This window comes from Staurois parvus, unplaced genomic scaffold, assembly GCF_062004578.1.
Source record: "Staurois parvus isolate SC_StPar_1 unplaced genomic scaffold, SC_StPar_1.0 ptg000715l, whole genome shotgun sequence".
Taxonomy (NCBI): Eukaryota; Metazoa; Chordata; class Amphibia; order Anura; family Ranidae; genus Staurois; species Staurois parvus.
In genome coordinates this window covers 10,854,886-10,870,133 of record NW_028318511.1, presented here as the reverse complement: position 1 = coordinate 10,870,133, position 15,248 = coordinate 10,854,886, and the positions used below count along the sequence as shown (strand labels likewise).

General features: G+C 39.1%; 1 protein-coding gene across 3 annotated transcripts in view; it reads left to right on the top strand.

Moving 5' to 3' along the window:
* Window positions 1-14,670, top strand: part of LOC149445672 (synaptotagmin-1-like) — a 102,908-nt gene extending 88,238 nt beyond the window's left edge. The window contains exons 9-10 of one of the 3 annotated variants that reach the window (XR_016306373.1): window positions 1,381-4,931; window positions 14,454-14,670. Coding sequence is in view for 2 of the 3 variants with exons in the window: in XM_089653600.1 (XP_089509726.1) it covers window positions 1,381-1,682 (302 nt within the window). In the remaining variant the exon portion in view is untranslated. Of the gene's footprint in view, window positions 1-1,380; window positions 8,646-14,453 lie in introns of those variants that run through there. The other 2 variants (XM_089653601.1, XM_089653600.1) reach the window with 2 other exon arrangements.
* The last annotated feature ends 578 nt before the right edge of the window (window positions 14,671-15,248 follow it).

The following is a 15,248-nucleotide window of genomic DNA, read 5'->3' as shown; positions in this document are numbered from 1 at the left end:
ATTGTGGAAAAGCATTGACAATCTCAAGGTTACAAGTCCACCTCCTATAGATCTTAATGTTCCTGTGTCCATTGTGCGCAACATCGTTTACAGCCCATGGCGCTGTAGCTAATCTCCCTGGGCATGGACGAAAGAGAAAAAATGATCAAAGATTGCAACAAAGGATTGTTTGAATGGTAGCTAAAGAACCTCAAGCAACTTCCAGAAAATTTCAAGATGACCTTCAGGCACAGGGTACAGGGTATACGGCAGCATCTGAATGAAAAGGGACGCTATAGTAGGAGACCCAGGAGGACCACACTGCTGACACAGAAACATAAAAAAGCCTGATTGGAGTTTTCCAAAACTTACCCGAGGAAGCCAAAATCCTTCTGGGAGAATGTGCTGTGGAGAGGTGAAAACAAATTACAGCTTTTTGGTAAAACCCATCATTCTACTGTTTTCAGAAAAATCAATGGGGCCTTTAAAGAAAAGAATACAGTCTGTACAGTCAAACATGGTGGAGGTTTACTGATGTTTTGGGGTTGCTTTGCTGCTTCAGGCACTGGATGTCTTGACCGTGTGCTTGGCATTATGAAATCTGAAGACTACCACAGAATTCTGGGGTGCAATGTAGGACCCAGTGTCAGAAAGCTGGGTCTCTGTCAGAGGTCATGGGTCTTACAGCAGGACAATGACTCAAAGCACACGTCAAAGAGCACACAGAAATGATTTCAGACAAAGCACTGGAGAGTACTGAACTGGCCAAAAATGAGTCCAGATCTCAATCCCATAGAGCACCTAGCAGTTGGGAAAAGGAACCCTTCCAATCTGAGACCTGGAGCAGTTGGCGAAAGAAGAGTGGTCCAAAATTCCATTAGAGAGTTGTAAGAAGCTCATTGATGGCTAAAGGAAGCCATTGATTTCAGTTATTTTTTCCAAAGAGTGTGTTACCAGATATTAAATTGAGGGTGCCAGTAATTTTGTCCAGTCCATTTTTGTGGTTTTGTGTGGATGTCAGATTTGGCTTTTAGTTTCTCTACTTTTTTGTGTCATACCAATACAAACAAAAGAATAAACATGAGAATGCCTAAACATTTGTAATTGCAACCATTTTCTGGGCAAAGTGGTGCATTATCTGACAGAAATGCAGGGGTGTCAATATTGTTGGCCATAACTGTATCTACATGACCTCACCCTCCATTTCTTGTATGAATGCCATAGGGGTAGGGAGTGAGGGACAGTCACCCCAATGGGGTCACAATGAGCAATCTGTTAACTCTTTCTCACCCTTTAGGAAAAAAAAAATTGTTTAGTACTTTTTTTAAAAAAGTAATCTTTAAGTTCTCCAATCTCTTGTTTTATGTTTTGCACTGATTATATGATCTATTTACATTTCAGATGTGTACGCCAGAATAGATGTCTTCAGCAATCAACATAAGCAAAAGCACCAGAAATCTAGTCTGCGAGCAAAGTCAAAAGTGACAGTTTTCAATGAAACTTTTCTTTTCAGCCTTCCTGATCCTAGAAAAACTCACTGTCTGGTCCTCATCTCACTTTATGAAACTATAGCCAATGGGAGGAAGCTCATTGGACAAACTTCCCTGGGTAACCAGAAGACCACGTCAGGCCATAACCATTGGGACATGATGATGCAAACTCTTCGCCAGCCTGTTGCTGAATGGCATCCATTGTATATTTGAAAATAATGCAGTATATAAAATAGTTGTAGCTGTACTGTATAGGATTATATTGTTTTTTCTCCAATGTGTAATAGGATAGACACATTTATTTTATCACCATTTTCTGCCATTTGTAGATGTCCTTTTCTTAGGTTACATCTACAGTGAAATGATTCTGAATAAAGATAAGGAGATCAGACAAAGGACAGCCAAACATACACAATGGAATTGCTTTGACTACATGGTTTGTAGCAAAGGGAATCTATAAGGCTGTTGGTAAATGTTTGTAAAAAGGAGACCTGTCAGAACATGTTAGAATGGCTGATATGTGTCAGAGATATGTCATCTCTGAATTTTGACTTGTAGAAGTGGCAGTAGATTAGTGAAATCACTTGCCTTGCATGCTGGGCTGGATAAATAATGGCAGGTTCAGGGCTGTATGGTGGCCTCGATTATGCCATTGTGGAATTGAACAGTGACTGTGACAAATTCCGTTAAATTACTAATTGCCAAACATTTCAATAAAATCAAACCCTGCGAGAGTTTTTTCGACTGAAATGCCAACTTTTGCTCCTTGTGGAATAGCATTTTTTGATGTTTGGAGAATACAGTATATGGAAGTGTAGAAGACTTTATCTGAATGAAAATGTCAGATTTACCTGGAACACATAATAAAATTTGGCTAGCAAAAGGTGAGTTTTCGAGACCTTAAAAGGGGTGTGGTGAAGGGAGGTCTGCTGCTTCACCATGAGAACAGTATGATCTGGAGCCTAACCAGGACCAATAGTAATGCAAACAATATGTAAGGGAGTCCTTATAAGTCCTAATTACTCTTACAAAGTCCTAATAAGTCCTAGAATTCCACAAGATACAAAAAATCCAAAGAGGCACAGGTGGCAGCCATCAGCAGAGTGTGACCAGCTCTGTAGAGAAGACAGTAAGGGAAGAACAGGAGGCGCCAGCTAAGTGCAGTATGTGCATAAAGATAGTTATAGCCTGATACTGGTCCCGATCCTCTCCTCCCTCCGGTGACGTAATTTCCACTCGTGCTTTCCACGCTGGTTCCAGTGCACTTCCTGATGTACACAGGGCATCCTGGCTCCATTCTCCCATCTTCCAGCCTAGATGATAGCGGCAGACCCTGCTAAAGACGCTAGCTAAAGACCTACTATCTGATGAGTCTGAAGATTTTAGCCATCTTGTGAGTGTTGTTAACCACTTTTAATAAACCATCTTTATTAATATTATTATTATATTGTGAAGCACTGTTGCAAACTGTTGGCGCTATATAAATCCTGTATAACGGGAGACAATACAGCAACAGTACAATTCAATACAAGAGGGATAGGATTATACACATTCTGCACTTGGCTGGCACCTCCTATTCTTCCCTTACTGCTGCTGCACCACCTGCTCCTACATCCTGTTCTCCTAAATATGCTCAGCGCTCTGATTTCAAATGCCAGCCCATCATTGCCCCTAAAAACCTTAGGGGGGGTGGTTGATACATTAGGATGTAATTACTAAGAGCTGGCATTGCCCCCCTTCACCCTTTCCACAGCCACCAATCAAATGGAATCTGGCTCTAAAGGGCTGCATTTGTTTAGAGGCTTTGAGGCAATAATGGTGCTTAGCATTCTCACTCTCTTACAAGGGGGCTGAAGTATTACTACTTAAAGTGCTGTTGAAACTTCTTCTTGCAAGTGTCTAGCCATAGAGAAGTCGATTTTGAGGTCTTATTTTAATTGGATGGCTTCATCGCCGTTATTTTTCAGGTTTGTATGGAGTAATACTTTTAAATGAAGCAGTTTCATTGAAAGAAACAAATTAATACACTGAATTGTACTGTGTTTGTTTAAAAAAAAGAATCTCCAAGTGTTAATTTATAATGAAAAATTACGTCTTTAACCTGGAGGCACATACAGGTTCATTCCGCAAACCTGTGCCAGGAGCAGTTTTAAAATACAAGGTGCAATAGTTCACGCAATCAAATTTCTGTTTAGTCAGGTCAGTGATCTATGAATCCTGATTGGTTACTATGCTTTTCTTGCTTTGTACATTTCTTTCTTTTTTTTTTTTCTTACTGAATAAAAAAAGTTGGGGTATGCCTAGTGCTCCTGACTTTGCTCTGTACAGTATTTGTTACCTACTTTTAGAATAATAATGAACGTGTAGGTGTGGTTTACCAGTACGGAAGACATTGGGTGCATGGATTGGACTGAGCCAAGTTCCAGTCAGAGGCAGAAGCGGCACCTGCTTTTGGGTTCTATGCTGGGTGGAGGGTGCAGTTTGGCCTGGAGCTTCTTCTGTCTCTGCGTCACTCAGCTAAAGCTAATAGCTCAGTCCTTCAGAGAGCAGACTGCTCTGTGTGCTCTTGGTAGACCGGGTACAATGCCCAGCTGTCACAGAAAATAGTGAATACTTAGTTTTTATTAACTCCCTTATTTCGCTCTTCCCTTAGTATTTCTTTTTATCTCTTTTGTTATCATTCATGTGCAAACCTTTTAAATTTGCTATTTTTTACCTTTTTAGTTTGTAGTCAAAATTTTAATTAGCCTAAATTTTTTTTCATCATCTTTCATTCTATTTTTTGTTATACTGTTTGTAAGGCCTGGTTCACACCACTCCATTTTTTAGTGCTTTTTGCAGAAGTGCATTACAGTCTATTTAACATGGTTTCCTGTGGGACATGTTCACATTTATGCTTTTTTGAGCTGCTGCATTTTTGGAAAGGGTCAAGGACTTTTTATTCTGCCCAGCAACAAAAAAAGTTTCCCTTTAACAAAAAAAAAGCTGAAAAAGCACAAAACGTGGTAAAAATGCATTGACAAAAAGCAGAATGCATTGGTGTAAACCAGGCATTAATAAACTTTTTTTGTGTTAGTTTTTGTAATGCTGCTAAAGAGCAATGTGCATGGGAAGGGTTTAAACTTAGAATCAGATGTATGATGTATGAGTATCGAACATCAATTTGATTCTGATCCCCTGGACATCAAAAGACAAAATGCACATCTGTTGCTGACCATGTGATCTAGCATGTCAGGGTGTAGCAGAATCTGCTTTGCACAGGTAGGATTATGCCGGTGTTGAATAAAACTTGTAGAAAATGCTAACTGTCGTTAATCTTCTGGTTTCTATACCTTCAGCAAGTGGGCAGGTCAGTAGTTCAAACTTCGCTTGTTTCATACCTTTTCTGGATCAGTTACTCAGACCGTAAGGCCCCATGTACACGGGACATTTCTGAATGATGGAAACTGACTGCTGAAAAACGTAGGTTAAAAAACGTCTGTTTAGCCATGTTTGCATAATGCATTTATGTGTGTTTATGTGCGTTTGCGTTTAGAAGCGTTTTTTTAAAGATAAGCACAGGAGAACCTCCCAAATGCCCAGAATACACTGAAAAGTGGTAAATTATTAACTATTTCAGACTGTTTCAGAGAAATAATAGAGAGAGTAGAAGCAGAGACAGCAGTATGTGTTGAGCTAATTAGGTGTGAGTTGATCATTAACATTTCTTTTGTTTCCAAGGGTGGGAAATGTGTCTGGTGGAGTGAGTGATTAAGGTCACCTGGCAGGGGGTCTTCATGAGGAATTGGAGGTGTGAATGGTCATTAACATATCTTTTGTTTCCAAGGGTAGGAGAGGTCTGAGGTATTGTCACACATGGTAAATTGGTCATTACCATGTGTGACAAGCTTGGTAGAAACATCCTGTGTTCAGTGTTTTGTCCATTTGAGTACCTTGAAAATGCTTTGCATGCATTTTTCATGATGAAAAAAGGCTCTGGACAGCATTGGGAACTGGAAGAGTTAAAAAAAAATTTCAGACGCAAACGCTTATAAACACAATTTGCTGCGTCTATACGCGTTTAGCAGCATTTACAAGCATTTTTCGTTTGAAGCGCTGATAAAATCGACTGCCGAACACAAGTTTTCTGCGTTCAAAAAAACGACTGTAAATTCAAATACCTGTAAATGACTGTAAACGAAGATGTGTACATGGACACATAGGAAGACATTAGGGAGAGTTCAGGAGCTGCTGAAAAAAACGCTGAACAGTTCCTAAACGTGAGTTTATCAGCTGCAGTGTACATGAGCCCTAAGAGTCACATGTAGCTAGGAGGTTTATAATATATAACATTTTTTATTATTATTTCTTTAAATCTGAATGCTGGGCACTGCACCTCACTCCTGCTCCTTGCCCTGGCTCCCAGCAACTAATTGCTGGTTCATTAAAAAAAAAAAACGAAAACTATGCTAAAAGACCGAAATACTTATCTAAATCCATAGTCATATGATGATATGATGCACCGTGCCCAGAGTCTCCTATCATCTTTTCCTAAGTGTCGTCCTGTGAGGTGTTGGTGTCACTGCCTGTGTCACATGAACTCTTCCTATTTGCTGTCCAGTGGCAGAGTTCTTGCAGGATCCAGAAGATTACAGTGTAGAGATGTCAGAAAGAGGCAACTGGTTGGTGGGCATAGACTGCAGTGCTTTATCATTAGTTGATAAACCTGGAAGCAGCGCCAGTGAGGGATATAGACAGCAAACCTAGGTAAATAGCAAAAAATTTACGCAAAATGTATTTATTTTATTTCAGCTGCCTAATGGTTGAGGGGTGGGAGAGGGATTTCTACCCAGAGATGAGATGCTGGTGCAAATCGCAGCTGCTGTGAGTGGCTAGGTGCAGCCATCGGCCCCATTCCCTATAATGACAGCTTGTTGGTGGACACACACAGTGTAGGTGATCACTGGCTGTGTGGAGAGCCACAAATAACTGCGGCTAGCAGCAACCTGTCATCACAGTGGATGAGGCCAGCAGCTGCACTTAGCTGCAGAAGGAATCAGAGGATTTCTACTGTTGCAATTTGCACCAACCTAATTCGTCGGTGTGAATGTAGTCTTGGGCTGAATTCACACTGCTGCATGTGTGTTGCAGAGTGTACTCCTATGTTTGAATAGACCCTCCCTTTTCATTACACTAGAGTAGATTAATGTGATCCCAACACATAGGAAATAATTGAATTTCTGCATGAAGTACATTTTCAAGTAACAAATGCATGAGTTTTTCTGAATGAAAACAGAGAAGTGTGAATAGGTCCTGAACTGCTTTCCACCTGGCTTACAGTACAATAATGCCGCGCTGCGACACAATCTGTCACTCGCTGTGTCCAGTGACAAATCAGTGTACCAGGCCACTGCTGGTACCATGTGATCACTGTGACCAATCACAGCAGATCACATGACCGTTGTACACAATGAATGGCTTTCGTTCATAGCCATTCATTGTGTACTATTGTGTTAATTTCTGTGATTGGTCACAGAGATCACATGGTACACACAGGGCCAATCACAGTGCATCTGTACCATGTAATAGCTGTAGCCAAAGCTTCACAATAGTAAACACTGGATGAATGGATGCCATTCATAAAAAAGGATTGATTAAAATGGTTATTATTACTGTTGTAAGCAATCAGAGTGTGTAAAAAAAAATAAAATAATGATCACCTCCCCAGAGTAGTACACTGTTGCTAGGATAACATTGTATGGCTCTGTACTACTACAGTCATAGTATGTAAAAAAAAGAAAAACATTTAGGGGGGAATATATATATATATATATATATATATATATATATATACTGTGTATGTGTATATATATATATATATATATATATATAATTTATTTTTTTTTAAACATACTGTCACCAGTCAGTGTCCTTGATCACTGCCACACCAGTTATATGATGACGCTGTACTACACTGGTGACAATTTTTTAAACATTTTCTTCATTTTCCAAAAAAGTTTGACAAAAAATTAGAACTTCACAAAACTCACCATGCTTCTTACTAAATGCCAACTGTCTACTTTCCAAAAAGGGGTCATTTGGGGGGTTATGTGTACTGTCCTGACATTTTAGGATTTTAAAAAATGAGAGGTGTCAGTACATCAGGATTGATCAATTTTAAAACATACAGTATATATAATTTCCTATAGACTAAATGATAATACAGTTAGTTGGGCTATTTTTTTTACCAAAGAAATGTAGCAGAATACATTTTGTCTTAAATTTATGAAGAAAGATTATTTATTTGTATAATTTTATAACCAAAACAAAGAAAAACAATTTTTTTCAACATTTTCGGTCTTTTTTCATATATTTAGCAAAAAAAAAATAACGCGTTGAGCACATACCACCAAAAGAAAGCTCTATCTGTCTCAAAAAAAGATACAAAGTTGAAGTAAATTCAAAGTGTGACAGCACTGAGGGTGAAAGCTGAAAACTAGCATAGGCAGGACAGGGGTGAAAGTGTCCAGTATTGAATTGGTTAAAGTGTATTGGCAAAACATTTTATTTTGTGTGTGTGTGTGTTAGAACCTCTTTAAAGTTTTTATTGCTGTATCTGCTCCCACTGGAAAGATTTACCCTCTCTATTTGTCCTTGCTGCCATTGTCACTAGGACTGAGCGTATTGAGTTATCAACAAAAACAGAAAAATCTTCCAATGCAGACACTTGTTCAAATGACTGCTTAAGAGGGGCAATCCCTCACTTTTGGATTCCCTTTCACTTTCTGTTGTGTATACAGGCCAGGAAGTGAAGAGAAATATTTGAATGGGACACAGATAGTAAAAAGATCTTCTAAGCATTTTCTAGTCGAAAAAAAAATGACTTTAGATACTGTATACTTTAATACCCCTCTTTACACTCTCCATAATTGCTTATTAGTTGAATTAATATAAAATATAATAATACTTTTAAAACTGCTGTTTGGTGCTCACTACTACAAGTTTGTATTTATACATTTTTCAGTTTCTCTAATACTTTAGTTTATCAGTTACTAGGTTTTTTTTTAGTTACATCTACTGTTTAATCAATTGTAGCAGGTAACAATCATTGGATGAAATGTAAGTCACTGTTTTTTCTGTATAATCCATGTTTTACTGAACACTGAAATAAAAAATTGTCAAAATTTTGGATATGAAGCATAATTGTTTGAATCTTTAGTCCACAATATTTTTCTAGTGTTTAGCAATACAGTACTCTTGCTGAACATCATAGGAATGTTATGCTTGTCCCCTGCATTTAATATAACCGCTCATTTATTTGTATGGGTAAAAAAAGAGCTTCAGTGTATGAGAGCCACAGATATCATATATTCAGTGTGGTGGAAGTATAGCAAGAGCTGTATTGTCCAGCATGAATGAAACAATAGATTTTGAAGGCCAGAGAAGAAATCCTGATATGGCATACACCCCAATAGAGGTAACGTTTGCTTACACACTGGGGATATAAAAAAAATCCTTCTTCCTGGAATTCTGCTTTAAATATCAATACAAAATGCCTAGGCATCTGATATTTTACATCAGGGCATGAAAAAACCGCTCACCCGCTTCTGCGACACCGCAGCTGAGGGGACAGGTGCAGGAGAGGTCCGCTCTCCTCCATTGATAGGAGACACCCTCTCCACTGCTGCGGGGGACTCGGGGGGACAGTAAGTACTGTATACAACATGTCATATCACTATAATGGTGTACAGGGGAGCTGGGATATACATTACTCAGTAATGTATATCCCAGCTCCCCTGTACACCATTATAGTGATATGACATGTATACAGTAATGATTACTGTATACATGTCATATCACTATAATGGAGCACAGGGGAACTGGGATATACATTACTGTGTACATTTCATATCACAATAATGGAGCACAGGGGAGCTGGGATATACATTACTGTGTACATGTCATATCACTATAATGGAGCACAGGGGAGCTGGGATATACATACTGTATACATGTCATCACTATAATGGAGTACAGGGAAGCTGGGATATACATTACTGTATACATGTCATATCACTATAATGGAGTACAGTGGAGCTGAGATATACATTACTATGATTACTGTATACATGTCATATCACTATAATGGAATACAGGGGAGCTGGGATATACATTACTGTATACATGTCATATCACTATAATGGAGTACAGGGGAGCTGGGATATACATTACTGTATACATGTCATATCACTATAATGGAGTACAGGGGAGCTGGGATATACATACTGTATACATGTCATATCACTATAATGGAGTACAGGGGAGCTGGGATATACATTACTGTATACATGTCATATCACTATAATGGAGTACAGTGGAGCTGAGATATACATTACTATGATTACTGTATACATGTCATATCACTATAATGGAGTACAGGGGAGCTGGGATATACATTACTGTATACATGTCATATCACTATAATGGAGTACAGGGGAGCTGGGATATACATTACTGTATACATGTCATATCACTATAATGGAGTACAGGGGAGCTGGGATATACATTACTGTATACATGTCATATCACTATAATGGAGTACAGGGGAGCTGGGATATACATACTGTATACATGTCATATCACTATAATGGAGTACAGGGGAGCTGGGATATACATTACTGTATACATGTCATATCACTATAATGGAGTACAGTGGAGCTGAGATATACATTACTATGATTACTGTATACATGTCATATCACTATAATGGAGTACAGGGGAGCTGGGATATACATTACTGTATACATGTCATATCACTATAATGGAGTACAGGGGAGCTGGGATATACATTACTGTATACATGTCATATCACTATAATGGAGTACAGGGGAGCTGGGATATACATACTGTATACATGTCATATCACTATAATGGAGTACAGGGGAGCTGGGATATACATTACTGTATACATGTCATATCACTATAATGGAGTACAGTGGAGCTGAGATATACATTACTATGATTACTGTATACATGTCATATCACTATAATGGAGTACTGGGGAGCTGGGATATACATTACTGTATACATGTCATATCACTATAATGGAGTACAGGGGAGCTGGGATATACATTACTGTATACATGTCATATCACTATAATGGAGTAGAGGGAAGCTGGGATATACATACTGTATACATGTCATATCACTATAATGGAGTACAGGGGAGCTGGGATATACATTACTGTATACATGTCATATCACTATAATGGAGTACAGGGGAGCTGAGATATACATACTGTATACATGTCATATCACTATAATGGAGTACAGGGGAGCTGGGAGTTTTTTAAGGGAAAGAAGTGGAATGTTATGCAATGGCTAAGTCAATCACCTGACCTGAATCCGATTGAGCATGCATTTCACTTGCTGAAGAGAAAACTGAAGGGAAAATGCCCCAAGAACAAGCAGGAACTGAAGACAGTTGCAGTAGAGGCCTGGCAGAGCATCACCAGGGATGAAACCCAGCGTCTGGTGATGTCTACAGTATGTGTTCCAGACTTCAGGCTGTAATTGACTGCAAAGGATTTGCAACCAAGTATTAAAAAGTGAAAGTTTGATTTATGATTATTATTCTGTCCCATTACTTTTGGTCCCTTAACAAGTGGGAGGCACATATGTAAACTGTTGTAATTCCTACACCTTTCACCTGATTTGGATGTAAATACCCTCAAATTAAAGCTGACAGTTTGCAGTTAAAGCACATCTTGTTCGTTTCATTTCAAATCCATTCTGGTGGTGTATAGAGCCAACATTTTAGAATTGTGTCGATGTCCCAATATTTATGGACCTGACTGTATATTTCAAATTAAAAACAAAATCAATAAAACCAATAAGAAAGAAAGAACAGTGTTATTAAATGTTAGAATGTATATAATACATCACAGTTACTGCCATGAGCAGAAGAAAAATGTAGCTGCAATACTTGCATCTTCCACATTTGAAAGTCCCAACACTTACAGCTGGCAACACCATCTTGCAGGCCAACAGTTTTCTACCAGAGCCCTTGGTCAGTTCAATCGCTTACAGTGAGTAATTACATTTGAAGCATAATTGCTCTGATGAATTTAGTTTCAAAACAGAGGGACTAGCTCTCAAGTTTAGCCTACTTGTGTACGCCTATAGTGGGACTTGCTTTTTTACATTGTATAGAGTAAGGAAGGGTAATAACCCCTGTTAGATTTGTTTTCACCATCTGTGTCCCATTGCGGAGTTTTCCCTTCACTTCCTGTCCCATAGCCAAGCAGGAAGGATTGGCCTTTATACTCACATGGTTAGGTAGGCTCCTCCCTAAACTGAGTATATATAGTGGCTATGGGAGTAACAGGCACTTATGTGATCCCTGAAACCAATGGTTGTACACAGTTTAGATGAATATATTGTTAATAACATTAAGGTATGTTTTATGCATAGCCTTTTTGTCTGCTCTTATGCTCCTTTTCTCCTGCTTACTTTTTTTGCCCTGAGATAACTACTATTTTTATTATATATTTTATGATTTTTATTTAGTAGCACAGCTGGAAGTACCTTTATCAACCTACAGTCATGGCCGAAATTGTTGGCACCCTTGATATTTCTCCAGGAAATCATGTATTTCTCACGAAACGTATTGCATTAACACATGTTTTGCTATACACATGTTTATTCCCTTTGTGTGTATTGGGACAAAACAAAAAAAGGGAGGAAAGAAAGCAAATTCGACATAATGTCACACAAACCTCCAAAAATGGGCTGGACAAAAGTATTGGCACCCTTTCACAACTGCGGATAAATAAGAATGTTACAAGCATGTGATGCTCCTGTAAACTCACCTGGGGCAAGTAACAGGTGTGGGCAATATAGAAATCACACCTGAAAGCAGATAAAAAGGAGAGACGTTCACTTAACCTTTGCATTGTGTGTCTGTCTGTGCCACACTAAGCATGGACAACAGAAAGAGGAGACGAGAACTGTCTGAGGACCTGAGAACCAAAATTGTGGCAAAATATCAACAATCTCAAGGTTACAAGTCCATCTCCAGAGAACTAGATTTGCCTTTGTCCACAGTGCGCAACATTATCAAGAAGTTTGCAACCCATGGCACTGTAGCTAATCTCCCTGGTCGTGGACGGATGAGGAAAATTGATGAAAGATTGCAACGCAGAATAGTCCGGATGGTGGATAAGCAGCCCCAAACATGTTCCAAAGACATTCAAGCTGTCCTGCAGGCTCAGGGAGCATCAGTGTCAGCGCGAACTATCCGTCGACATTTAAATGAAATGAAACGCTATGGCAGGAGACCCAGGAGGACCCCACTGCTGACACAGAGACATAAAAAAGCAAGACTACAGTTTGCCAAAATGTACTTGAGTAAGCCAAAAGCCTTCTGGGAAAACGTCTTGTGGACAGATGAGACCAAGATAGAGCTTTTCGGTAAAGCACATCATTCTACTGTTTACCGAAAACGGAATGAGGCCTACAAAGAACAAAACACAGTACCTACGGTAAAATATGGTGGAGGTTCAATGATGTTTTGGGGTTGTTTTGCTGCCTCTGGCACTGGGTGCCTTGACTGTGTGCAAGGCATCATGAAATCTGAGGATTACCAAAGGATTTTGGGTCGCACTGTAGGGCCCAGTGTCAGAAAGCTGGGTTTGCGTCCAAGATCCTGGGTCTTCCAGCAGGACAATGACCCCAAACATACGTCAAAAAGCACTCAGAAATGGATGGCAAAGAAGCGCTGGAGAGTTCTGAAGTGGCCAGCAATGAGCCCAGATCTAAATCCCATTGAACACCTGTGGAGAGATCTTAAAATTGCTGTTGGGAAAAGGTGTCCTTCCAATAAGAGAGACCTGGAGCTGTTTGCAAAGGAAGAGTGGTCCAAAATTCCGGGTGAGAGGTGTCAGAAGCTTATTGATGGTTATAGGAAGCGACTGATTTCAGTTATGTTTTCCAAAGGGTGTGCAACCAAATATTAAGTTAAGGGTGCCAATACTTTTGTCCAGCCCATTTTTGGGGTTTTGTGTGACATTATGTCATATTTGCTTTTCTGCCTCTGTTTTATATTTGTTCCAATACATACAAAGGGAATAAACATGTGTATAGCAAAACATGTGTTAATGCAATACCTTTTTTGTGTGAAATACTTGATTTTCAGGAAAAATATCAAGGGTGCCAACAATTTCGGCCATGACTGTATGTGGCTGTTCCCTATGTATAGCAGAGTTGATGTGTTCTAGTGGGGGTAAAGATGTAGGCAGGTGCAGTCTCTCCTCCCATCTATAGATGGATCACAGCAGCAATACAGAAAGGGAAGGAAGGTTAAGAGGTACTTAGTTCCTCTCCAACTTCCTGCCATCATTGGGGAAGCAGCTGTCTGTCTGGATGCTGCTGCCCTGGCTGACCTGTGCATCCACCTTTGGGGAGGTCAGTGCCTTTTAAAGGCACTGACTTCCTGGGTTGGAAGTAATTAGTGTAGAGACAGGTTCCCCATCTGTTAGGGAGAGTTGTAAGAGTTAGTTAGAGGTTCTGGAGGAGTAGGGACTATGCCTCTCCTCTGCTTTAAATAGCCTACCGTTTGGGTGTGGACTGGCTAGGCCGCATTCCCGATCCTCATTGCAGAAACTGTCGGCATCATCCAAAGTTTGAAGACCCCCTGCTACAGTTCCATAAGTGGCTCCAGGTGGCTGTGCCTAAACGCCAAGCCTGATTGTACTTTGTTGGAACTTCCTGTAATATACTGTTCTCGATCACCTTGGCCTCTGTGTGATCACTGCCCACCAACACACCACGCTGCACCCTGCTCACAAAGTGAAAACATCAGTCTATGCTTTTAATCTACTGTATATGGCTGATGTTTCTTTCTGTCCATGTATCATGTATGTAGATACCAAGATTTTGGTAAAATTATATAGCAAGGTTGTCAATGACAATGACCATGTATTGAAAATGTATATTATATTCCAGAAATGTACCACATTCACTCTTGAAGAAGACAGTTTGTGGAAATGCCTCAAATCACACCACATGGATAACGTCATTCAAAAGCAAGATCTGTTTGTAATTGATGTGGAGAGAGTAGTGGTATATTACCAGTAAGCTATTGTACCAAGAATGCAAATTTTGTTTGATCATCCAGGATGTTCTTTTTAACACATGCTGAATAAAATTCTTATGATTTTAAGATTTTTGTATTCATTTTGCTTATATTCATTCAATTCTATAAATCCCAGCCACTAGATTATTTGTTTGGGGTTATTATTATATTGGCACATTACAGTGCTGAATAATCCTCTTTGATGCTTGCATTCACCATAGTATCTTCTTGTTTGTTATGAACTGCTATTTTGCAGCACAATAAAAATACTGTGCACATGCACAAAATATCAAAAGGTACATTACAAAGAGGGTCATAAACATGTGATATCTCTCTCCAATGTTGTCCTTCGAAGTTAAACAGTAACTTAATTTTATTATTCAATTTTCCATTACCATACCAGTTCCCTTCTTTATTCAAATTATTCAATAATGTCTTGGTGACCCTCTAGCTGAATGCTACAGAACTGTTCGTGTTTCATGTACATCAATAATTTAATGAAAAGAAGGTATGGCCATTTGTTACTATTTTTATTTTTCTTCTCTGAGAACACACATCATCTATCTATCTATCTATCTATCTATCTATCTGTTCACCTATCACTGACTCCCTCTATTTTTTCTCTATATTAAAATAATAGATCTCTAGTGATTAATGAAATACAC